Below are 25,025 nucleotides of genomic sequence, written 5' to 3' on the forward strand. Positions count from 1 at the left end.
GTCTCGTCTTCCCTCCCCGTTTCCTTATAAGGATAACTGCTTTGTATTTGGAGGCACCGTGGTTGACCCACCGTAACATGCCAGGCTCCATGTATTGAGCACTTATTATGTACAAGGTACTCAGCTAGGATTTGAATACATGCTGTCCTTACAGAAAATGCATATTTCTCTTCTTTTCTTTGGGGGGGACCCTGCATACGAAGTATATGGAGGTTCCCAGGCGAGAGGTCTAATCGGAGCTATAGCTGCAGGCCTACACCACAGCCACAGCCACAGCAGCTCTGAGCCTTGCCTTTGACTTTCATGGCAGCTCACGGTAACATCAGATCGTTAACCCACTGGTCGAGGCCAGGGATCGAACCCATGTCCTCATGGATATTAGTCTGGTTTGTTACCATTAAGCCACAAAGGGAACTCTGGAAATACTTATTTCTTCCAACAGCGCTGTGAAGCGGGGATTTTAAGAGTGAATAAAGAATGTGATACCCCTTCCGACCCTAGCTTGGCGTGTCAAGAAGCCTTTGGGACAGCAAGCCCACTGGAACGGGGCTGCTCACCGGCTCCTGTGTGAACGCAGCAGCCCCCTGGCCTAGAACAACTCCTCACAGGCTGCACGTCCAACAACCCCCCTGCAGATGTGCTGGTATTGGAATGCCGTGATGTCGGGAGAGCCTACCTCTGAGCTGTAGTGGTGCACACTCCCGCCCTGCCACCGTGAACTTGGCAGGTTCACATACGGACGTTCATAAAGTAAACTCCTCAGATGGCTTTGTTGTTAGAACCACTGTCTGAATCTTCTTCTCTCTTTTTTTTTTTTTTGCTTTATAGGGCCACACCTGTGGCACATCAAAGTTCCCAGGCTAGGGGCTGAATCAGAGCTATAGCTGTTGGGCTACACCACAGCCACAGCAACTCGGGATCCAAGCCGAGTCTGCAACCTACACCACAACTCACGGCAACTCTGGATACCCAACCCACTGAGCGAGGCCAGGGATTGAACCTGAATCCTTACGGATACTAGTTGAGTTCATTACCACTGAGCCCCTACAGGAACTCCTGAATCTTTTATTTTTGTCCCTTTTGGCTGCACCCATGGCACACTGAAGTTTCCAAGCTAGGAACTGAAGCCACACCATAGCAGTAACAACGCTGGATCCTTAACCCATGAGCCACCAGGGAACTGCTGAATCATTTATTAATGACAGATAGTGGGGTTTCCGTTGACCGGAGGGCAGAAAGGATTTGCCCTGAAATGTAAATCTGGGTCTAAAGCGAATGTGGTTGATTCAGGGGATGCTCATGGCTCTTGGACATTTCCTGGGGACACTTAAGGGCTGGATGTTCTGGGATGAGATGGGAGGACTGTTTAAAGAGGACGAGAACCCTTTTGGGGGGCAAAGAGGAAGGAGTGCGATGCCCATTATGAGAGCAAGCTGCAGGGTCGCAGTGACTATGGAGATGGGGGCTTATGAGGCCGATCAAGGCCACGGCTCTGCAGTGCGGGGGCGAGGGGGGGGAACCTCCCGTGAGATTAAGATAAACCTGCCAACTGGGGGGTGGGAGAGAGACACGAGGGAGCTGCGGGAGCATCCTCAGCAGCACGATATTCCTCCAAAGATGAAGGACAGCGAAACACTGGTGCTGTCCCTTCGATCACAGGGCAACGCACTTCATATCAATAGCCCGAACGATCATCATCAAAAAAAAATCTAGTAAACATCGACCAGATCAGGCTGTTGTGAGTCTCCGCCCTCCCTTCCTCATCCCTAAGGGTGATGCACAGGAGGCAAAGCAAAGTGAGGAGCCCATCCGAGCGTGTCGGGGCTCTTGACCGCACACCTGGGGCTCCGTGCAACTTGAGTCACAGGTGTCTCATCTGCAAATGAACGTAATCATACCTACGGTGGTATAAATATTAAATAATTCAATTTGAAAAAATATTTTGCAAAAACAGTGCTCCAGGATTGTTAGGCGTATTACATGGCATCAGGTATTGAAAGAGCCTTTCAGGAGTTCCCGCTGTGGCAAAACAGGATCAGAGGTGTCCCTGCAGCACCAGGATGCAGGTTCCATCCGCAGCCCGGCACAGGGGGTTCAAAGGATCTGATGTTGCTGCAGCCAGGACAGCTGGGATCTGATCCCTGGCCTGGGATTTCATATGTCTTGGGGTGACCAAAAAAGAAAAAAAAAAAAAAGAAGAAAGAAAAAAAGAGTCTGACAAATGGTACGTACTCAGTAAAGAAGTGCTCCCCCCCCCCGCCACCGCCCCTGATTTGTCCCAAAAGCCGGTTGAAAAGTTCTGATTTTGCTACATACGCACAATCTTTTTGGCTGGCCAAACTGAGGCTGCCCGATACACTTGCATTTGAACTGTCCAGGCTGCTGCCAAGATGGAGTTTCCGCATGTGTCTCACGACGGCCGTGGCATTAAACGCTTGCTGAAATTCAAGAAAGGCAAAAAAGCAGACAAAATAGCCCCAAAGATTAGGAAAGACTCAGATCACGATTTCTCCTGTTGCCCTAAGCAGTGTAGACGTCTTACAGCGTTCTCATGATACTCTAGAAAGGAAACCGAGGCTTCCCTTTCTTCTAAAAGTATGCTCATCATTCAACCCTCTCCCCACCCAGCCAAATACATTTTGGAGATTAAAAGAATATTTCTCTTCTGACATAATACTGTAGAATATAGAATAAATGTAAACCAATTCTCTCCATAATTTGAGAAGTGCTGTCTACACTAAAAGCCAGATTATAGTAACACAGTATCTTAAAGAACGATATTTGAAGAGTCTTGCTTTTCCGATTATTGGAGCTTTTTCCTAAATAATAGCATTTCCTGTGAATAAACTAGGTCAGTGGCATAGTCGCTCACTGTTAGTTCTCGTGGAAAAGCAGCCAGCTCTTAATTATCCACGCTGGTTAGAACAGAAGGTTTAGGTAATGGCTTAAATCCATCACATTTGTACCCGACTGGATGGATGGGTCCAACTCAGATTTCCTGGAGTTTTTTGGTTTTTACCCCCTTTTTATATCGCTTTAAAGGAAGTCGATGCTTCAACGTTCCAGCAAAGCGAAGGAAGACAACAGGGATTCTGCTCTTAAGAAACAGCAAAGCAGGAAGAGCTGGCAGGACGGCTATGCTGGGACCCCAGAGGGGAATGTGAACTCACACACTTGATCCCCTCTCACCACCATGCTCTCCTCAAGGCTTCATCCTTATCGGTTAAAATTAGCACAATTGTTTGGGAGAGGGTCCGGGGGAACGGCTCGAACGGCAGGGCACGTTTCGCGGGAGTGTTTCAGTTCACTGGGATCGTGGGAAACGCAGGACTTACTCTCCACTTGCTTTTGGCGAAGTTCTTCCGGATCTGGGCGCTGACGGACTCGTGGATGTTTTTGCTAAGGGCTGTGTCACCGGCGATCCTGAAACAGACGGGAAGATGCTCCTTTAAGAGGGCTTCTTTGGGGGCAGGGGAGGGGGGTGAGCTCTGACACTGGGTCCCAAGCTGCTCTCCTGGGGAAGCCGGATCCTGTCCCCTGCCCCAGGTTTGCTGAGAGGGTGGCCCGTCACTGTTCCTTCCAGGTGTTTATTTCACCCCATGGCTCTTGTCTGAACATCCGAGATCCACCCCCACCTCCAGACCCTGCACCCGCTCCGGGATGGATCAGCACCTTCTCCGTGGACACCTCTACCTGGGCTCCCGCATTTCCCTTTTGACCCCAGTTCCGGCGACATCAGTATCCACAATGACAATGCACTCTGAACTCAGTTTCCCTCCCCCAGCTCCAATTTGCCTCATCTCTGAGGCCTCAAGAGTGTCCCCTGCCTGGTCAGATCACTAGGGTCTTACCAAGGTCTCCCTGCCAGCCTCCTCCCCCAGCCCCTCCCTCTGGCATCCCTAGGCCCACCACTCCCTTCTGGCTCCATCGTGACCGAGCTCAGCCCTGCTGTGTTCCCCTCGCCCACCCCCAGCGCCCCTCACCTCCCCTGGGCTCAGGGACAGAGTTCCCAGCCTCAGCAGGTGTGCCTGGTACACCTGCTCCTGCACTTCCTAGAAAACTTCTCTGAACTGCATGGACCGCATCCCACCACATTCCCTTGGGTCACTGGGCCATCTTTCCTTTAGTTTGTGCTGGACCTCAGCTGAGATTAGCAGGAGGCCGTTACCTCCTCCCCGCCTGTCCTCAGAGGGCCTCATCCTTTTCCTTCCTCTCCCTGCTCTGCGACACCTCTTCACACCCCTCTCTTCCCAGCCCGCCTTCCCTCCCGCCCTCTCCAAGCTGTTCCTACACCTCCCTCGCCTCCAGTCCCACTGATGACCTGGAGGGCCCTCCAGCTCACTCTCCGCCCTCACGTCCCTTGGCGACCTCAGCACTGTCGTCCTGCCACACTCAACCCCTTGGCCTCCTCCACAATGTCCCAGGAAGCCGTGTTTTGCTCAAGCTCAGTCTTTTCTGGGCTTGAATCCATCACCACCTCTTTCCTTTAGCACCAAGCTCTTCACTTGGAAGCTGATGTCTGATGCTGAGAGAGGATTTCTTGGATCTCAGGGAAACGTTAGGGGCAGACACTGACCATCCCTTCGGGCAGGATGGTGACTGGTCAGTGAGGGCGCCTGTCCCCTGGACACAGACCAGCCTGGACACAGATGCTGCGTCCAGTGGCTTGGGGACATAAAAGGAACAAGCTCAGGGCTTACTCAAGAAACCGCCCCTGAATAAAAATACGTTCCCACCACCAGCCTTTCCTTTTCGAATTGAAAACATGGAGGATGGGCTGGAAGGTGAGTCTGTGCCAGGCTGGGCCCAAGTTTAGAACACAGTCTGATATTCCCAGCTCAGAGCAAGACCCCTTAAATAGACTCGCCCCCCCGCCAAGCAGGGCTGAAAATATGCAGCTAAAACGACGCTCCGAGAGGAGCAAAGCCAGCCAGGTTTGCTCTGCCAACAAGTGCCAATGGCCCCCTTTCCCCAGACACACATCAGTGAATAGAAACATCTGAATGTGCAAATCCACCCAAACCACCGAGGAAGGAGGCGCAGGGCCGCGGACATTGTCAGCATTAAGCCTTTTCCCCGGGAGCGTTTCCTGCTGTGCCTTTGGTAGAGGCTATACCCCGGAAGAGGATGCCAACGCCACCTCGTCGGTGGCCAGTTCCTTCTTGGAAACCAGGGGGTAGAAGTGGGAGAAGAATGAGTTCCTGGGGCCTGAGAAGAGCCACAGGGCACAGCCTGCTCCAAACCAAACAAGCCAGGGCGGGGCTGTGTGTGTTGGCAGCGGGGGGAACTCCCTTCTCCGTGGGTGAGCACAGCTGAGATGGGAGGAAAATGCACACTTTCAGTTATTCTCAGAATGTCTTGCTTCCCACAGTCCCAGGATCTGAGGCGCTGGGTAGGAACTGAGCAGGGCACATGGTGGCCCAGAGGCCCCTGGTAAGCACGCTTCTTAGAGGTAGAGCCACGATGGCTCCTCTGGCAGCTCACGACCTTCCTCCAATGGGCACCACAGTCGCCAGCAAGTTCACGGGGATGCTTCCAACTTCAGTATCACTCACCCACAGAACCAGAGACATGGAATCTGAGAACTGGAAGGGACTTTGGTTGTCACCCTGATTGTCCTAGGAACTGAGCAATGCCTCTGATACAGAAGTTCCTCCTGCATCTGTACACACACACACACACACACACACACCCGCAGGCAAAGCTGTGGGCACCCCCATTCCATCCAGGTCTCTGACTTTTTCTCTTGCTTCCTGCTTTTTGCCTCTACAAACAGAGAGAGGAGTTCCCATCTTGCCTTGGCAGTTAACGAACCTGACTAGCATCCATGAGGACGTGAGTTTGATCCCTGGCCTCAATCAGTGGGTTAAGGAGCCAGCATTGCCGTGAGCTGTGGTGTAGGTCGAAGATGCGGCTCGGATCTCGAGTTGCTATGGCTGTGGTGTAGGCCGGTGGCTACAGGTCCAATGGGACCCCTAGCCTGGAAACCTCCATATGCTGCAGGTGCGGCCTAAAAAGACAAAATAATAATAATAAATAAGAAGGTGGCATTTGTATAAATCACATCCGCTCCATCAGACCCGCCTGGCTCTCCCTTCTCCACACAGACCATCAAACCCCTCCCCTTGCCTTTCAGTATTTTTGTGTTTTGTACACAATCTGTTCTACCCGTGCAGGTCTGTTATGTGTTTTTCTAGCCACTTGCTCAAGACAGGCCTGGGGATGCCTGGCGTGTGTCCCAAACTCCTGGGACCCTTCTCCTCATTCCTGGGGTTACCCCAGCTGGGTAGGTGGGGGCTCTCTGTGACCACTGAGGAGAGGGCTGCGGATGCTGCCGTGGGCCTGCTCCGGATGCTGATGCCCAGAGTGTCACTGAAACTGGAGGAGGGGGGCAGAAAATCCAAACGAGATAAACAACCCCCAGGAAGAGGCTTCCTTGTAACTAGGACTGGGTCTCAACCCGCCTCTGGCCACTGCCTGCTCTTCGGCCAGCAGCCGGCAGCCAACAGCCTGTCGGTCCCCTACCATCCACCGGGACAAGTCTGGGGAAACGTGGTGAGACAGGCTTACGGCTCCCTACAAGGACAGCTTTGAGAGGGGCTGGGTGCCGAGGGAGTGGTCTGTTTCGAGGCTAAGAGGAGGCACAGCCCTGCATGGCCTTGGCTGTGCTGGAAGAGCAAGTGCACAGTAAGAGGTGGGGATTTTGGGGGGTCTTCCCAGGACTGGACCCCACAGCCTCCAGACAGCAGCGATGCTGGGAAAGCCACGCCTTGCTCTCTGCAAGCTCAAGCAACTCCTTCTTTTCAAAATGCCCGGGCTGTTTTACACACACGACACAAGTGTTTCATAAAGGCAGGCAATGGGGGTGGGGTGTTTCAGTGATGCTACTAGCATTTACTTTGATCGTTTTCTGACTTCCTGGGAATTTTGAAACACGCAGTAAAAATTTTAAAATGATGGGGGACAAAACCACCTCTGAAGTCAGGAGGCATTTACTGGTGCAGCTCGCGTGCCCATACATCTTAACGTGACCCAGGCTGATGACCCTGAAATTTCTTCCCTGGCTCGACCTGAGCTCCAGACGCATTCAGCAAAGTGCCCGCCCGAGATCTGCATCCAGACGACTTGCAGCTCCTTCCTGTTCTCTGTCCCCTTAAACGGGAAAACTGGGATCGACCTCAGCGCCCTCTCTTTGCCTCGCCCCTCCCACAGGTCTGCCCGGGACCTAGAGCTTCCCTGCCCCTGGACCGTCTCAGCCTCTCTCCATCCCTGTGACGCTGGACCAGCCACCTCCATCCTTCCATGGACCCGCCTTCTCTCCACCTCCGGGCTGCCCTTTCTGCCACCCTCCCAGGCTCCATTCCCAACGCCTCATCTCCTCACCTGCTGCCTGGCTGAGCTTTCAAAAATGCAAATCTGACCACCCTGCTTAAAACCCATCAGGGGCCCCCGCTGCCCCAAGGAAAAGTACAAATTCCTTAGTGCAGCCCGGAAGTAATGGGGCAACTCGTATAGACCGGAAATGATGAGACCTACTTCTTTACATGGGCTACCTCATTCAGTGCCTTGAAAATCCCTAAAGGATGGAGTTTCCGCTGTGGCCCAGTGGATTAAGAATCCACCTGCAGCAGCTCAGGTGGCAGGTGCAGCCTGGATTCAATCCTAGCACCAGGAACTTCCATATGCCATGAATATGCCCATTAAAAAAAAAAAAAAAAAAAGAAAAAAAGCAAAATCTCTATGGGATATGTATTACTGTTATTCAGGATCCCACACAGGAGGCCCAAGGGGTAAGATGCTGGTCCACACGGCACAGCCTGAGTTCAGGACTTGAACCCACCAGGCCATGTCAGAGCTTGCTCCAGAACCCTGCATTTGTTTTTCTTTTTACCGTCACATCTGCAGCACATGGAAGTTCCCAGGCTAGGGTTCAAAATGGAGCTACAGCCACCGGCCTCCGCCACAGCCACAGCAACGCCAGATCCGAATTGCATCTGTGACCTACACCACAGCTTGCAACAATGCCAATCTTAACCCATGGAGGGAGGCCAAGGATCGAACCTGTGTCCTTAGGGAGACAATGCTGGGTGCTTAACCTGCTGAGAAACAATGGAAACTCCCTGGTTCCACTGTTAGTCTCATCTGTCCCTTTCTTCTGGGTTCACTCTCACTCCAGTTCTATCAAATTCCGTTGCTCTGTGGATGGGTGGGCAATTTAAGCTCGCCCAGCCCAGAACCCCCGTCTGTCCCTGGAGGGTCCGGTGACAGCCTTCTCACAGTATGAGGCTGGCAGCTCCATCAAGTCCTTCCTGATTCTGAGCCCACCCTGCACCTGTGCCAGGCCCCCCAGGAAAACCGACCTCCGCCTTCTCTGTTTTTTCAAAAACATCCAGTGAAGAAGAGACTAGAGTTTAACTGGCCTCCTTCCTGCCTTCCACAGAGCGAGGCTGGGTCAGTGAACAAGCTCTAGGAAGAAATCACACTCTCTCTCTTGAGGTCCTTTTCTGCAAAAGATAACCTGAAAGTCCCGACTTGTATAAATAAGTGCCAGGGTGCAAGGCACACATGCCAACAGTGGTTAACGCTGCTTTATGGCGTATCTGAAAGTCACTGAGAGGAGTCCTGAAAGGTCTCATCGCAAGGAAAAAAAAAATTTATAACTACATCAGGCAATGGATGTTAAGGAAACCTACTGTGGAAATCATTTTTCAATAGAATAAATGCCAAGTTATTATGCCCTATGCCTTAAACTTACACAGCATCATATGTCAATTACACCTCCATAGAGCTGAAGGAAAAGAAGTCTTATACAGCTGTAAAAGCCTACGGTTTATAAAATAAGAGGATGTTAATGTCTTCATTGTCACATACTCAGACCTACTATCTAAGGTGACTTATTAAAAAAATACATATAGGATAAGGGAGTTTCCATTGTGGCTCAGCAGTTAAGAACACTACGTAGTGTCCGTGAGGATGCTGGTCGAATCCCTGGCCTTGCTCACTGGGTTAAGGCTCTGTAGTTTCCAGGCGCAGATCACAGATGTGGCTTGGATCTGGTGTGGCTGTGGCGTAGGCCTCAGCGGCAGCTCCTATTCAAACCCTGGCCCAGGAACGTCCATATGCTATGGGTGCGGCCGTAAAAAGAAAACAAAAAAAAGGTATCAGGATGATATACAAACAGAACTGCCTCCTTATTCAGAAAACCCCTTCCCTCCCTGTTCCTTCTCCTGTCAGCCCATCAGTCAAGAGCATCATTTGGGAATCTGACAGTCCTGCCTGGAAACAGTTCTGGCTTTGCTGTTAGGCAGCTGTGTCCTGTTGGCTAAGTTTCTTGATCTTTTTAAATCTATTTCCTTATCTCTGAAATGAAGACAAAAATCTACTTTACAGGATTATTGTAAAGGAAAGAAAATGAGAGGATATTTTCATGCAATTAGCACCGTGCCTGGAACATCACAGATTCTCAATAAATAACAGTTCTTCTTACTAAAATGCTCTGAAACTGGGTCACAAAAGGACCTTAGGCAGGTCCCCTTTGGAAGGTTAACCAGCACATGAGATGGGAAGAAAATGCTGCAGGAATTGGTGGAATAAACAAGGAGACTGTTCTAGAGGGCTTGCTGGGGGCAGATTTCTCCTGAAGTCAATTCAAGGCTGTTTTACTAATCCTGGCCTTTGTTTCAAAGTAGAGGTTCATGGTGCCTTTTGGGGGGGCTGTACCCATAGCATACAAGAGTTCTGGGGCCAGGGATCAAACTCACACCACAGCAGCGACCCAAGCCACAACAGTGACAATGCTGGATCCTTAACCCATTGAGCCGCCAGGGAACTCTTATGATGCTTTAATAAGAAAAGCTTAATAACGCACTTGCTACACGCCGGACAGGATAAACACCTTACATGCACACACGATCTCTATCACGCTTACATCAGCCCTGAAATGGGGCATTGTTATTCCCACTTTAAAGATGAGAAAATTCAGGCTCAGAGAAGTATCGACCCAAAGTCGCTGGGTTCAAACCTAGTACGCGGCACAAAACCAAGGTGACCTCAGAGCCACTGTGGCAAACGCAGACCAGGACGCCAGCAACTACCAATTCATCCCTCTGGGGTTGAAGAAACACTCATTGCAAAAGCATCTTCAAATGAAAAGAACACATAACTTCAGTTCACTTTCCGACCAAGTAATAAGCTCAAGGAATAAAATTCCACTCCTTGGGGAATGGCCTTCAATAAAAAATGGTCCTAAAATACCTCACAGAAAGTGAAAAAGCTACAGTTATCTATTGGTGCCTTCAGAAGACTGTGTCCTCAGGTGGTGGTTTGGGGGAAGGAGGAACGCCACTGGCCAGAGGAGATGCCAGCTTCACCCGCGGCTTCCACACTGAAGACCAGACACAGAAGCCGACTCTGGGAAGGCATCAGCCGGTGTGGTCTTGCTCGTGGGTGATTCTTCTTACCATGGGTGCCGAGCTGCCTGCTCACATGTGTATCTTTTATTTGGGTCTTTCTCCATCAGGTTCCGAATGAAGTCTTTTGCTGTTGGGAAGGAAGACACAAGGGGAGGAATCAGAATGTGGCCTGAGAGAGGACAGGATGGTGGGTCCCTCGGACTATCAAGGACACCATGAAAAACATGAGACCCGCCCTCCAGGGACAACAGGGACCTGGGGCAAAAAGGCAGGTGGCACCAGCATTTTGGGAAAAGGGAAGCCAAGGCTGGGGTTTCCGAGTGGTGATCCAGTAAATGAGGAGGCCACCAGGCCTGGGACCCCACCTTCCCAGCTCCAAGTCCCTTCCCGCTGGCAGCTAGCTGCACATTTGGTTCAGCAAAGAGAGGAAATATCTCTGTCGCCAGGTGCCTCTCACACAGCTCCCGGCTGCCCTAGGGAGCTGTTCTGTTGATGTCCTCTCCACCTTAGGACGTCACTGATTTAACGAAGTCGCCTGAGCGCCCACTAGGCCCACCAGGGACTGGGCTAGGGGCATGGACGTACCACACCCCAGGCACCCCACGCAGATGACAACAAACAGCAAACAGAGAGATCACCCTGCAAGAGGTGTGCCTGGGGGCCCAGGACTGGGTGTGGGTCAGAAGCGGGACGGGAGAACACGAGGGATTGGAACCCAGAACCAGAAGGTGACATGCGCTAGGCGGACATCTGTCACCTTGTGAGGGCTGGCAGCTCGCTGCCCACAGGACCGGGCTTCTGGGGGACGGCTGTGCCTTCCTAGATCAGAAGTAAATTACTCCTGGAGTTCCCGCTGTGGTGCAGCAGGATGGGCTGTGTCTCAAGAACACTGGGACACGGGTTCGAGCCCCAGCCTGGCACAGTGGGTTAAGGATCTAGTGTGGCTGCAGCTGCGGCGTAGGTGGCAACTGCAGCTCGGATCTGATCCCGGCTCTATATGCAGCCAAGAGAAGAAGAAAAAGAGTAAAAGAAATCGACTATTCCTTACGCAGCTCTTTCCTGCAAATCTTGGAGACCTAGAGTCTGGTCCCAGGTTTTGGAAGATTGAGGAAGAAAGCAGGGTGTTTCCAGTCATGAGGAAATCACACAAATAATTAAAAAAAAATGTGATACTGGGAGAGCTCACACCTTATTTCATTTGATTTTGATACCAGCTGCCAGGGTAGAGGGGAGTTTTATTACCATCCTCAGCTCATCAGGGAAGAAACTGAAGCTGGAGACAGTTCAACCATTTACATGGGCCTGGGGTTTGATTTTTATCCCTGAGCAGGAAATGGTCAAATTTCCCAGGGACAATGCAGGCAGCACAGTAGCTGAGACACAGGCTCTGGAGTCGGGGGCGGAGGTTCAAAGCCCCAGCTCTGCTGCTTATCAGGTGTTATTTCACCATCCAAGGCCTCCGTTTTCTCATCTGTCAAATGGGCTAATAGCAGTCCCCACTGTCCTGAGGCTGTCCTGAGGCCTGGGGGAGCTAGCACACGTGTGGACTTTGCAGGGCTCAGCACACAGCAAGCGCTTAATAAATGCGAGCTGCTACTGTCTCACTCCTGGAGCCCCCAGATCAGCAGGGATGGAGGCGTGCGGCCCCATCCCTCAGCCTGGCTCGGGGTGCAGGTCCCAAGCCTGTCCTGCCCTCCCAAATCCATTCCAAGTACGCAGCATCCTTGGGGGCCTCAGGACGGTTCTGAGCCCTGGGAGCCTGTGAGACTCGAGTGGTCTGGGCGTGGGGGTCTCAGGGGCCGCCCCCAGGGAGCCGGGAGACCTACCAGAGTCAGAGATGTCATCCCAGTAGGGAGAGTCGAACTCATACTCCGCCTTGAGGATCTGCTCGAAGAGCTTGGAGTCATTTTCGTCGTAGAAAGGAGGGTAGCCGCAGAGCCTGGAAGACAGGAGGGCGTCAGCGTCTGAAAGGACTGAGGACCCAGCACCACGTGTGGCCTGACATCCTTCCCCAGAGGAAGAGCCGTCCTTGCTGGAGGAGAGCGCCTGCACCGCGGGTGCCGCAGACACGATCGCCGCCCAGAAACCCCACGTGCTCCTGCACACGTGACACGGAAGTTACCCCGAGATTTCACAGGGAGCAAAAGGCTCAAAGCGGGTGGCGACCGGGGGGAGGCATGTCCACTGAGTTCATCTTCACGCTCCAAACACCCACCATGCCACCTACTGTGTATACGTGTCACTGATCTGACTGCCTGGATAACGTCCCAAATAGATGAGGAGTTAGTGACACCAAATACAGGTTTCCCATACATTTCCGGGCCTTTACAGGTTCATTTTGTTTAGCAAATCATCAGAAACAGAAAAGGAAAACTGACAAACTTGAGTAGCCACCTTGCCACAGTGGCCCCACACGTCACAGGATCACCGATCACTCCCCATTCAGGTGTTTGGAAAGCTATCGTTTGGCTCATTAATATGCACAAGTAGAAGTCGGGAGAAACTATCACTATGACCTTTTCCTCACTGAACCTCTTCCACGTTGATTCTTGTTTTCTTGTTTTTATGCCACAACTGCGGCACATGGAGGTTCCCAGGCTAGGGGTCGGATTGGAGCTGCAAGTGCCGGCCTACACTGCAGCCCCAACACCACCGGATCTGAACCTCCTCTGTGACCTACACTGTGGCAACACTGGATCCTTAACCCACTGAGTGGGGCTGGGGATCAAACCCACATCCTCATGGGTACTAGTAGGGCTCTTAACCCACTGAGCCACGGTGGAATCTCCCAAGTTGATTTTTAAAAGACAGTATTAGGGTGTTGGTGCAAGGGACTCCTAGGAGGTACCGACAGCCACCTGACAAACCTAATAGGAGACATTTTTGTGCCATGAAAATTTGTGCCATGAAACTGGGTTCTCACTTCTAGTTCTGCTACTAGGTTGGATGTGACCTTTACCAGAGGCCAGTGAGGCATTTTTTTTTTTTTTTTTTTTCTGGACTGAAACATCCTTATCTATATACGAAGAGGCCAGACTAGAAAATTTCTAATATTCTATCTGGCTTTAAGATGCTGTGGCTCTGTGCCCTCTTCTCCCAATTTGCTTGGCTGGCTGAGAGACCAAGAGAAAGATTTAGTCCACGCTGGAGGCCCACCCGGAGCAGGCAGGGGCAGGCTTGGTTGGGACTGGATGGGGTGAAGGGACAGGATTCAGGCTGCAGCCATTAGGGCTGGAAGAGGCTGGATTCTGGAGGGCCAGGTGCAAAGGTGGATGGTGCAGAACCCGGTTCTGGGCCGGCGACAACCCCCGGGGTGGCAGCCACAGTGAGAATCCTGCCCATGGAGGAGCCCCGAGCCTCCCCACACAGCCCGACTTGGCTCTAAGCACAGCTCCAGCCTTGAGATCATTCTCATCGGCACAAACGAACAGGAATCAACAGACTCCAGGTCTTCGACGGCTTGAGGCTGTCGGCAAGTAAGAAATGTAATCAAGATGCAAAACACAAGCTCCTAGTGCAATTTTTCGGCCGCCCCATGCAGTCTCACTGGCCATGCGGTGTGGGGAAACAGCTGATGACATCTTTAAAGGCGGTGAGACCTCCTGTGGGCTGATAAGATTCAAAATCATCCACCCCCACAAGGTTGATTTAGGGGCTGAGTGCCTGGAAAATTTCCTTTTTAAAGATGTGCTGCTTTTGGCGAAATGACTAAGAGCCAACCCTTCTGAAACCACGGAGCACATATTTCACTGCCCAGGAAAGCCTGGAGCTCAGAGATACACATATAACTGTTCTCCATAATGAGGATTTGGGTTAAATGAAATGTGCATATTAGGAAAAGCAGACAGAGCGAAATGTTAGTTCGTCTTGGAAAATAAGGAAATTTGAGATTTGTGAGGGTTTTGTTTATTAACAACGGAGTGTGTTTTACTTTGGTTTGGTTTTCTTTTCAAGGAAAAAAAAATCTTTAAGAAGATTCCAAGAAAGATTTATTCTTCCTGTGCCAATGTTCATAAAGTATCCCTGATTTCTTCTGGTTTTTGTTCTTTTCATGGGGGGGGGGGGCAGGGCGGCGGTGGTGCTTGGAATACTGTGTGTGTGTGTGTGTGTGTGTCTGTGTGTCTGTACCGGGGATGGAAGGAAAGGAAAACGATGGCACTTGGAGACTAAGTTAAAATTCAGAAAGAAGATTTTAAAATCAGGACTGGACAAGGACGGAAGGGCAAGGAGATGTTGCAGAATCTTCCTTAGATCTAGAAATTTCACAGAGCCCCCCTGGCCAGGCTATTTCATAAGCAGGTGTGTGTGGCAGGTGCAAAGAGAAGAAATGATAATGAGCTGTTTTTAATCTCCACGTACAGCACGCTGACTTCTGTGGTCCCATGCAGGGAGCCGAGGAGATACAGGAGGCCAAGGAAGGGAACTAGCCTGATGACACAGTTCCGAAGGCAGGGTTCCTAACCGAGGAAAAAAAAGCCTACCCGGCGGCACAGTTCCTAGGGCAAGTTCTAAAAATAATGAGGCTCACCTGCTAACCTGACAACAGCGGCAACAATAACAAAATGAAGGCTTTGCACAATAGTGCAAGAATAAAAATTGCTTCTTGGAAAATTCAGTCTTTCCTGTTATTTACTTATTACTCGGCCTTTTCTGTTATTTGTTTGTTATTCTTTGTTATTTTTCTATATTGTTTTGTGATTCAATAAAATTGGAACAATAAAAATTGGAATAGTAATAAAATAATAAGAGTTTCACCTTGGTGAAATTCCCCCTATTCAGATCTAATGTAAGCAAAAGCAAAGTGTTCATTGGTTTGTTACAAGTAAGAACAGGTTTTAGAGTTAGCTCATTGTGGAGTGTACAATAGGTTAGAATAGGTTAGACACACATTATTCTTGATGGAAAAAATAATACTCTTGCTTTTAGTAAGTTTTGTAGGGGACCTTTAAGATTTATGAAATTAAGTTGCTCTGATCTAAAAAATATTTTCTCATACTGTCCCCTGACCATAATGCTTTGAAGTTAGTACCTCAGGCTTTAATCTAAAAAATGAGTTTTCGTAAATGTTGAATTCTTGTGCTTGTGACCTTTCTAGTTGTTAAAGATTAGCTTAAAACAATAACGGGTGGTGCTTGCTAAGAGTAACCACAGAACGTATTATACCAAATTGCCTTATTTTCATATGTTTTTTCCACATGCTGTTTTGTACCCATTGTAATTTCACATGATGCATTGTATTCATTAGTTTTAATTAAAATTCTTAGAACAATGTATATCTACTGTACCTTGTAGTCTAAAATTTAACCTTTGAAAATATGACCTAAGCACTGTGATGTAAGTTACAATTAAGCTGTCTATATAAACTGTTACCTATGCTAATAAAATGTGAGCAGTCCAGCGCCCTGAAAGAAGGGACAAAGAGGCTGTCTCCGTGTGCTTCGTCGTGTGCTTCATCGACACGGAGGGGTACCCTGGCTGCTGGAGCTGGACTCCGCCAGTCTCAGATCTGCCCCTGTGCAGATACAACATCTGCGTTCATATACTTTACATATCAAACCACTTAGATAATCTACACAGGATCTCACCATGGCTTCTCAAATACGATAACGCCATTCCCGCTGGTCTAGTCCTACAGACACATGGCTCAGAATGATGTCTAAACTTCCCAACCGGATGACCGATGGGCAATTTGCCTTCACAGGCTGGTCCATCACAGCATGATTCATCACAGGCTGCTCCATCACGTCCATTCCAGCCTCAGGATGGTTGTCTGGGAGAACACTCATGCCTCCCTTCTTCCCTTTGTTACTTTGTTACTTTCCCTTTGTTACTTGTTTGCCCTCTTATCTACCTTAGTAGACTTGCACAAACACACTACTGGATTCTGGTGTAGCGTCAACTGAGCACTTATTTTGGGTCAAAAATTCCACCAAGAGTTTTGCTGTGTTATCTCGCTTAAACCTCACTTCCCCCCAAAGCTTCTCCTTCTGACTCCTCAAGCTCATGTGTGTGGCCCTGGTTCTGTGATGCCTTCCTTGACCCCTCCAGGCTAGGGCAGGTGCCCCTCTCCTGTGCTCCCCCAGCTTCCCAGGCACCACCCTGGTGGGCACCCCTGCTAGTATCTCCTGTCAGACTCTGAGCGCCCCTCTGAGGAAGGTGACGGTGTCTCGTCCATTTTGCTGATCCTGTTACCCACCCCATGTGTTCGGCAAAACACTGCTGGGTGAAGGAGTCTCTAATTGCTTCGGTGACCACCCCCCCGACTCACCCCCAATCTTCACACTCCACCACAATCCTATCTCTTTCTTGGGTCCTCTCAAGAAATTTATCAACCACTATTTCATGGTCGTCACATTTATCTTCCCGCCTTGATTATGAGTTCCTGGGGAGGCAAGACTACGCCATACCTTGTATTCCTTTCGTATTTCCCATTAGCACTCAACGGTATTCAACAACCATTTGCTGACGGACTATTCTTTGATAAATGGGAAATCCTTACATGAAACATCTATGCCTGTGTACGTACCATGTGTGTGCTCAGCACATTCTAAAGCTGACTTAAGAAGTAGGGTTCAGCACTCTGAAACGGTATCTACTCTAGAAAAAAAGGACCCAATTAAAGTATCCTAGGTGCTCAAATTTTTCAGCTCTTTTTGCAGGGAAGCCTCCTAACGGCCGACAGCATCCACTCGAAGTGACATCCTTCGAGGCAGATTGGAGTGAGCACAGCAAACCTCCAGCAACTGCTCCTGCGTTCACATTTGCTCTGCACCTGGATGGTTCCCTCCAGGTACCCATCTCCCCTGCTCTGGATTCCCTCCAACCAGCAAAGGCCCACATCATCACACAGCTCACGGATTTGTCCCCTGGCCCCAGTCTGAATCTTCCAAACAGAAGCTGAAAAGGATGTCTGTCTGAAGCAGGACTTTGTGTGGTTGGGGGATCTTCCCAGAACGACAGAGTTTTATACTGGGGTCCAGAAATCATCATCTGGTCCTGCCCCTTACTTAGGTACCAGAGAGATGAAGAAAGTAGGTGCCAAAGAGATGAAGAGGTGTCCTCCAGGCCACAGCCAGGGGCAGACCTGGACATCGATCTGCTCAAGGCTCTGGCCTAGAAAACAAAAGCCAATCAATCCACTTCTATGGATAAGAGCGAAGCACTAAGATTGTGCCAAATGCTGGCCAGCCAGCAGTGAGGAAGACACTCTCTCTGTTCTTCCTTGGTGTGCAAAGGCCAGCCAGCCACACACAGAAAGGACAAGTGCAATGTTGACTTTGCTACACAAGAGGAACTAACTGTGTTCTGTGTGTCCCATCAGAGTTACTGACAATACCCAGCACCTGTTGAGTGTTTACTCTGCACCAGGCTGGGCTATACTGTTATACCTACTACCTCATTGAATGTTCACTGGTAAGCACTGCAATCTTCCCCTTTCCAGAGGAGGAAATGCAGGAAAGATGAGCAACTTGCTCACACCGATGGGGCAAAACAGTAATTTAATTTACTCATGTAACTTCAGAGCCAAGTCCTGTTAACCTTTCAGCAGGACAGCAGATGTCAGTTCAAAGATGGGGAATTGCCACATATGCTCTCTTCCTACACCTGCCCTCTGAGGTCAAGGTTCTGTGCTTTTCTCTATGTTTAGAAACAGAGCCAGAAATAGGCCTCTGAGACCTGCTAAAGAAATTAAGAATTGCTCAGAGTCCTTACGGTTAGAAAATCCATACCCAATTTTCTGCCCCAGCCTGCCTTCCAGAAAGACAGATGGCAGGAGAATGCCTGGGGCCACTATGGCCTGTGGGAGGAGGTGGGGGTGGGAGAAAAGCAAACCCGTGTCTGTGCTGAACCGAATCCCAACATGATCACGTCCAGGAGACTTGGTTCAGCGCTCTGCTCCCACGCAGCGCTGCAGGGGGATGTAGCGGATAGAAAATCTTCCATGAGATCTCGTGGAACTCAGCAGGGCCGGGCAGAAGTTCGGGCCTGCCTCACTGACCTGGGGTCACCGGGAAAATGAGTAACATACACAATGGCATTTTCCAAGCACCTGAAATGTGCTGCTGTGGCTTCTTTTTTCCTTTTTAGCTGCACCTGCCACTTATGGAAGGTCCTAGGCCAGAGAGCAAATCCAAGCTGCAGCTGTGACCTATGTCACGGCTGCCGCAACACCGCATCCATAACCCACTGCCTGAAGCCAGGGGTCAAACTGGTGCCTTCGCAGAGAGAGGCCGGATCATTAACCCACTGCGCCACAGCAGGACCTCCTGAAATGGGCTTAAGTGCCCAGACTTCAAATATTTTACATAAACAGCATCTGAGTGCAACAGTTCATGCTGCCAAACGGCCCAGGGCTTGCCTTTTTAGACTCTCTGGATGAAGGGGCCTGCAGGCGAGGAGAGGAGTGATTTTTCAAGGGACGTGTGTTGCTGTGCTCTGAGGGCTGACTTTGCTTTTTGTGATGTGGTTTCCTCAGCCAGGGATTTAGAGACACAAAGGCACAGATTCAAATCCTGGCCCCAATAAGTACAGGTTGAGTAACTATATAATTACTTCAGAGTAGTAATAATAATAATATGATGACGATGAAGAGTATGTTATTATTTTACATAATGATACAATAATAGCATATTGTGAATAATAGCATATTAATGGATTAGAGGAAATTATATATCTTCTCTGGGTCTCAGTTTCTTTTGTGAAATGAGATAATCACGCCTGCCTTATAGAGAGATATTGTAACATATCTAACACACTATAAAATAATCTGTGTTATGTATAACACACACAGGCATGCATGGAGAGATGGATGGACACAGATAAAAGATATAACACATGAAAGCACCTGTCGCATAGCAACCATCATGTGCCAGCTCCCCACCCTTAGCCCCCTTCTTCTCTTTTCCATCCCACCAGCTCCACCTTTCAGGTTCCTTCCACTAAAATCTTGTGAAGTGGGACTTTGTGCTCCATCAGGAAGGAGCACGTGAGGGGGAGAGGAGAACGGAGGAGTCCGACTGGACTCAGTCCAACGTGCGACAGTCTCAAAGTGAAGACGAAGCAACCTATCTTAACATTTTGCACCAAGTCTCAGAATCACCCACGGAGGACCCTCCGTCTCGACCTCAACTTCTGAAGGGAACTTGAAAGCTCTGGGAGATGCTACCTCTGGGAACCACCTTGTGCCCTATGCGATGGGTATGAGGATGGGAGGTCCTGGAGACCTGCTCTTCAACCTCGATCTCTCTGACTGGTATTTCCAAGCATTTTGCCAAGGAGCCCTCAATCCTAGGGACAGCTCAAGCTCCCCTGAGAACACTCACTCAAAGGTATATTTGAGAAGAAAGAATGTTTTTACGCAATCGGGTGAAACAACAGGCTTCTGTGTACATTGCTAATTAGAGAAGCCACACAGGGCCAACCCGGGTCCAAGGGGTCTCTGAGAAACACTCAGAAAATCACCCAAATCTGGAGGTCCCTCTTCTGGAAACTAGAGTCTGTTGGCTATGCAATGACCACCGGGCAGCCACGAGTTTGCCCTTAGTCTTGGCAGTCGGTAGGTGGTAGGTATTCAACACGTGTTTGTTAAGTGAATATCTGGGCCCCATACCAAGGAATCTGAGTTGCATTCGTCTTACTCTGGCTAATAGGACAGACTTTTAAAAGTAATAACATGAAGTAAAGCTTTTTAAGCTGACAAATCTCTTGGATATAGCTGTAAGGCCTGCTTAGTGAGCAAAATACATTTTAGCATGTAATTCGGATTTATGGACCAGAATGCCCAATGAGGCCCGACGTTGACCAAAATGCAATGCAATTACTTCAGCATCTCTAGATTAGATTACGTGCACACCAGAGCTTCCTCCTTGCACACTTAGAAGAGACAAGGGAAGGGGCTCATATCAGAACCACGAGCAGGCTGACTTCAGCAAGGCACTATTGATGAAATGCAATGGATAAATGTCCTATGTCACCCCCGAGATTTGGTGAATAACTTGAAAGCTTAGAAGGAGGATGCAGATCATGGAAAGCTCTAGAGGAGGAAGGAAGGGGATGCGGGAGGAATAGAGGACACCTATTCCTTAGAAAGTTTATACACAACCAACAGGAGCTGAGGTTGAGAGCCAGGCAGGGAGGAAGAACAAAGGCTTTCCCAAGAGTGAGAAGCTACCAGCAGGCTCCATTTGGAGGAAAATAGTTTTTAGAAATTGTGTACGTGGTGAAGGGTTAGGCTGGACAGACATCATCCAAAGCTGCTATGTCGTGATCTGGGGTTTCACTTCCAAGTGGTTTTTTTTTTTTTTTTTTGGTGTCTTTTTAGGGCTGCACCTGCAGCATAGGGAAGTTCCCAGGCTAGGGGTCAAATTGGAGCTGCAGCTGAGGGCCTATGCCACAGCCACAGCCACACGAGATCTGAGCTGCGTCTGTGATCTACACCACAGCTCACAACAACACTGGACCCTTAACTCACTGAGAGAGGCCAGGGATCGAACCCAAATCCTCATGGATTCTAGTCGGGTTCATTACCGCTGTGCCACCACGGGAACTCCAGTCCTCGGAGATGCGCTGTGAGAGCACAACAATGTGGTCCGAAGGTGGGACGTGGTCCCCTGTGCCGTCCGGGCCCAGGGCACCTGTACCTGGCGCCGTGTCATGGGCTTCTGGTCCCTCCTTCTGAGCCACCTCTGCGAGCGCTTCCAGACTTCCTGCGCTGAGCCGGTACCGCTCCCCTTCCCACCTGCTGCTCACCTCCTCCTCCCAGCCACACACCCAGCTCAGTAAGAGGTCTGAATTTCTGACTTGTGATTGCAGCTCCCGGCCAGGCCACCCCATGTGCCTTTTGCTGTCTTTAACTCTGTGCACCGCCTCCCTCCCGCCCCTGTGCTGCTGGGCTACATTCTAGACGGTAAAGCTTTTAAAACCTAAGAACCTAAGAAAGGCGTCTTCTGATTCTTCCGTTCGTTCTGTGCGGTGCTGGGTGAAGTAAACATCCTGAGAATTCAAAGATTTTATTTTCCCCTTCATCAAGTGTTGGCTATCAGACTTCAAAGCTGAATCAAATCTCCCACACTGTATCTTAAAAAACTGTGTCTCAAAGTGACGGGTCCATCTTCCATTGAACACAGTAAGCGCATCATATTCTTAGATAATTGGGTCTTGGAGAATAAACCCTCACTCTCCCCTGCCTGGCAGCCTCGCTGACGCTGGAAGACAGTCCTGCCAAGCCCCAACCACCGGGTACCCTCTTACAGAGCCCTCCTTGAGGCCTGGGCGGGGTTCACATCACCCCCCACCCCCGCCAGGAGCTCCCAAAGCTCCCACCTCCCATCTCAGCAACAGCCAGCAGGACCTGACTGCGTTATCTCTTTACTGTCACCTCCCACTGACAGACAGGAAGCGCCTCCATGGCCAGGGCGGTCATGGATCCATCTCAGCAGCCCGTCCCATCACCCAACACACATTAGGATCAATAAATGTTAAGTGAATGAATGTCTATCCCGCCTTCCTTTCTCCAGGCTAAATATCCTGCAGCATTTAGCTGCGACTTAAATGACAGTTTCCAATGATGCTGACATGAAGTAAGAGAGCAATGGGAAGTGAGATGTTTTTCTGTTTGGCCTGAAGCCTCATGGTTCAGGAGTAAAAGCAGACATTTAACCCTTTCTGCTCCTCCGGCTGGGTGTCCTCTCGTCCAGGGCCTTTGCAAAGACAAAGGCACAGATTCAGGTTGATTTCACCTTCCCTGAAACCACCGGCAGGAAGAAGCTGCTCCCATCACCATGGAAAACATGGATTTTTTTTCTTTTTCTTTTTAGGGCTGCCCCTGGGGCATGTGCAAGTTCCTGGGCCAGGGGTTGAATCAGAGCTGCAGCTGCCGCCTACACCACAGTCACAGCAATGCCAGATCTGAGCCATATCTGCGACCTATGCCACAGCTTGCGGCAATGCTGGGTCATTAACCCACGGAAGGAGGCCAGCGATGGAAGCTTCATCCTCACAGACACAATCTCAAGTTCTTAACCCACTGAGCCACAGTGGCACTGCCTGTAAAATTTCCTCCCTCACCCTGTGCACATCCTGGCACCCATTTTTGGAAACCAGAGAGTATTTTATGCCTGGCTCTGCCCTAAGGGGTTAGAGGTGAACCACCTGTCAACAGACAATCAACAGTCTTTCTTCCAAAGCAGCAGAGAGAGGGTCACGAGCCCGTGGATAAAGCTGAAATAGGGTCAAGCTGTGCTATAAACGAAGGCATGGAGGCCCCACAGCGTCCACTCAGTACAGACTGTGGGGGCGGGGGCGGGGGACTGAGCATCTTTCTGGAACTCTTCAGAAATAAGCCACAATGAAATGTCATTGAACCTGGGGGCTATAACCAACCATCAATGCCCACTGCCATAAAAACGATGAGGCTGGAATGAGGAAGAGGGCAGAGTGGTGGCTGGTCTTTAAGCCGGAGGAAGGAGCGGCAGGTCTGCACGTGGCCACCGTGACCAGCCAATGCCAAGAGCCGTGCCCTTGTCGGAAATCCCCTTTGGGAGGGACCAGTGACCCGGAGCCCCTGGAGCAGCTTTAGGAAAACATCCAAGGCCATCCAGCTCCACTGCTCTGATGCCTCGTTCACTAAGGCAAGCCCCGGTGCAGATCTGCTTTCTCCTGCAGCACTTCCTACAGGACAGACCCTGCTGTCTGGGTGTATAACCATCACCCTGCAGGGCGCCCGTCTCATTATGATGTAGTAAAGGGACCTTCCTGTTGGGTTTTGGGTCTTTACAAAAAAAAAAAAAATCTCTGTTGAGTCAGCTAGTGTGAATCGATCCACCACAATCATCGGAGCAATATGCAGCAACAGGTCTAATTTTACTTCGCAATGTCTAACGTCAAAAGTCCAGACCGGGAGCCCGTGGTGGCCTGAAGGCAGCATGCGTCTTTTGCAAAGCGTATGACTATGGGGACAACGGCAGTTCATTCTTCCTATTAGGGTCGCAGCCCTCATCCAGATGGGCGTAATGCCCGTCACGACAGCCCAGGCTGGGCTGTTTCACTGGGACTCGGAAGGGACACCACAGTCTCTCTTCTGGAAGCTCCCTGGGACATGTGCAGCTGCAAAGAGGCAGCTGTCAGTGGCCGAATGACTATCTTGGTAAGGCTCGTCCTCTGTCTCAGAAAACGGGCCCAGTGTGCGGGCTGGGCATTCTTAGTCCCACTCATTCCAAAGCGAATTACGTTGTAGACACTGGCCAATTTTTGTATGTGCCATAGTGTAAAAAACTGACCAGCATAGGCGGCCGGTCAAAAGTAAGGGGGTTTCCATAAGTATTTGATTGGGGTTTCTTCTGGACAGAGGGGTTGGAGGTCATAGCATGGGTAGGTGCCCTCACCACCCAGGGCCAGGTCCACCCTGACCATCCAGCCTGCCCGCAAGCCCTAATCTCAGTAAGATCTTCCTGCGTTCTCATGTCAGCAAGCGTTCGTTGGCTTCTCCATGGCCTGTGGTATCCCTGGGCATAATTTCAGCAAGTGATCATTAAATAAGCTCCTTGAAGGCCTGAGTAGAAATGTAGCCTCGCGGGTCACAGAATCGAATTTTGTCAATGAGATGCTGACTCCCAATTTTTTTTTTTTTTTTTTTTTTAAGGGCTGCACTTGCGGCCTATGGAAGTTCCCAGGCTAAAGGTCAAAGTGGAGCTGCACCTGCCGGCCTCACCACAGCCATAGCATATGGGATCCGAGCCACATCTGTGACCTACACCACAGCTCAGGGCCATGCTCCGTCCTTAACCCACTGAGCAGGGCCAGGGATCGCACCCGTATGCTCATGGATACCAGTCAGGTTCATTACTGCTGAGCCACAACAGGAACTCCCCTGATTCTCATCCTAAGTGAGGAAACTGATTTTCTTTGAACTGGGCTGTCCTGGCTGAGCCACCTCACCAGTCTGGACGTGAACAGACGCACCAGGTCTCCAGCCCACGCCATCCTCCATCCTTCCCAGGAGCTTAAGCTACTCAGGCAAAGATGGGGTTGTTGGCAGGTCCTGATTTCCAAAGAAAACTCCTGGCAGGGTAAGGACCTATCAAAAGGGTTCTTAAAAATGAGTGTCCTTATTAGGGAGAACTATTTCTCCTTCCAGACGATGGATAGCAGAAATGGGTGAGGAGCTCAGAAGAGAACCAAAGCATCAAGGATCTGCCCTGACAGAAGGAAGACTGTTGGCATGGCCTGAGGAAGGAGACAGTGTGGTGCGGTTGCAGCCACTGCTGCGGCAATCCGGTGTTCCGTGCGACAGGTGTATCGAAGGAAAATAATACCCTGCTCTCCGAAACATGGCAGAGGCTGAGCACTTTCCCATTACAGGGTCAAGAGGAGGGAGGGCTCTGCATGGATCCCATGGCTGGCTTCCCCCACGTGCTGCCTGTGGGTCACGACCTATTCCGTAGCCTTACTCATCCATCTTCAGGCCAAGGATGGGATGGGAAAACCGGGCACAGTGGATGGGTGGGAAGCAGCAAGAGTCTGCAGCTGAGGTTCATGAGTTCTAACTCCTGATCCTCACTCAACCCAGAGCCAGCCTTGTGCCAGGAACACCAACCTGGCCATAGCCTTTCACCG

General features: G+C 50.3%; 1 protein-coding gene across 9 annotated transcripts in view; it reads right to left on the reverse strand.

Annotated features, from left to right (window-relative positions):
• Positions 1-25,025, reverse strand: part of CAMK1D (calcium/calmodulin dependent protein kinase ID) — a 430,651-nt gene that overhangs the window by 6,378 nt on the left and 399,248 nt on the right. For all 9 annotated transcript variants that reach the window (XM_021063979.1, XM_021063982.1, XM_021063978.1 and 6 more), the window contains 4 exon segments: positions 12,239-12,351; positions 10,461-10,539; positions 3,336-3,423; positions 2,321-2,438 (listed from right to left, as the gene is read on the reverse strand). In XM_021063979.1, coding sequence (XP_020919638.1) covers positions 2,321-2,438; positions 3,336-3,423; positions 10,461-10,539; positions 12,239-12,351 — 398 coding nt within the window.

Source organism: Sus scrofa, chromosome 10 (genome assembly GCF_000003025.6).
Source record: "Sus scrofa isolate TJ Tabasco breed Duroc chromosome 10, Sscrofa11.1, whole genome shotgun sequence".
In the NCBI taxonomy this organism is placed as follows: domain Eukaryota; kingdom Metazoa; phylum Chordata; class Mammalia; order Artiodactyla; family Suidae; genus Sus; species Sus scrofa.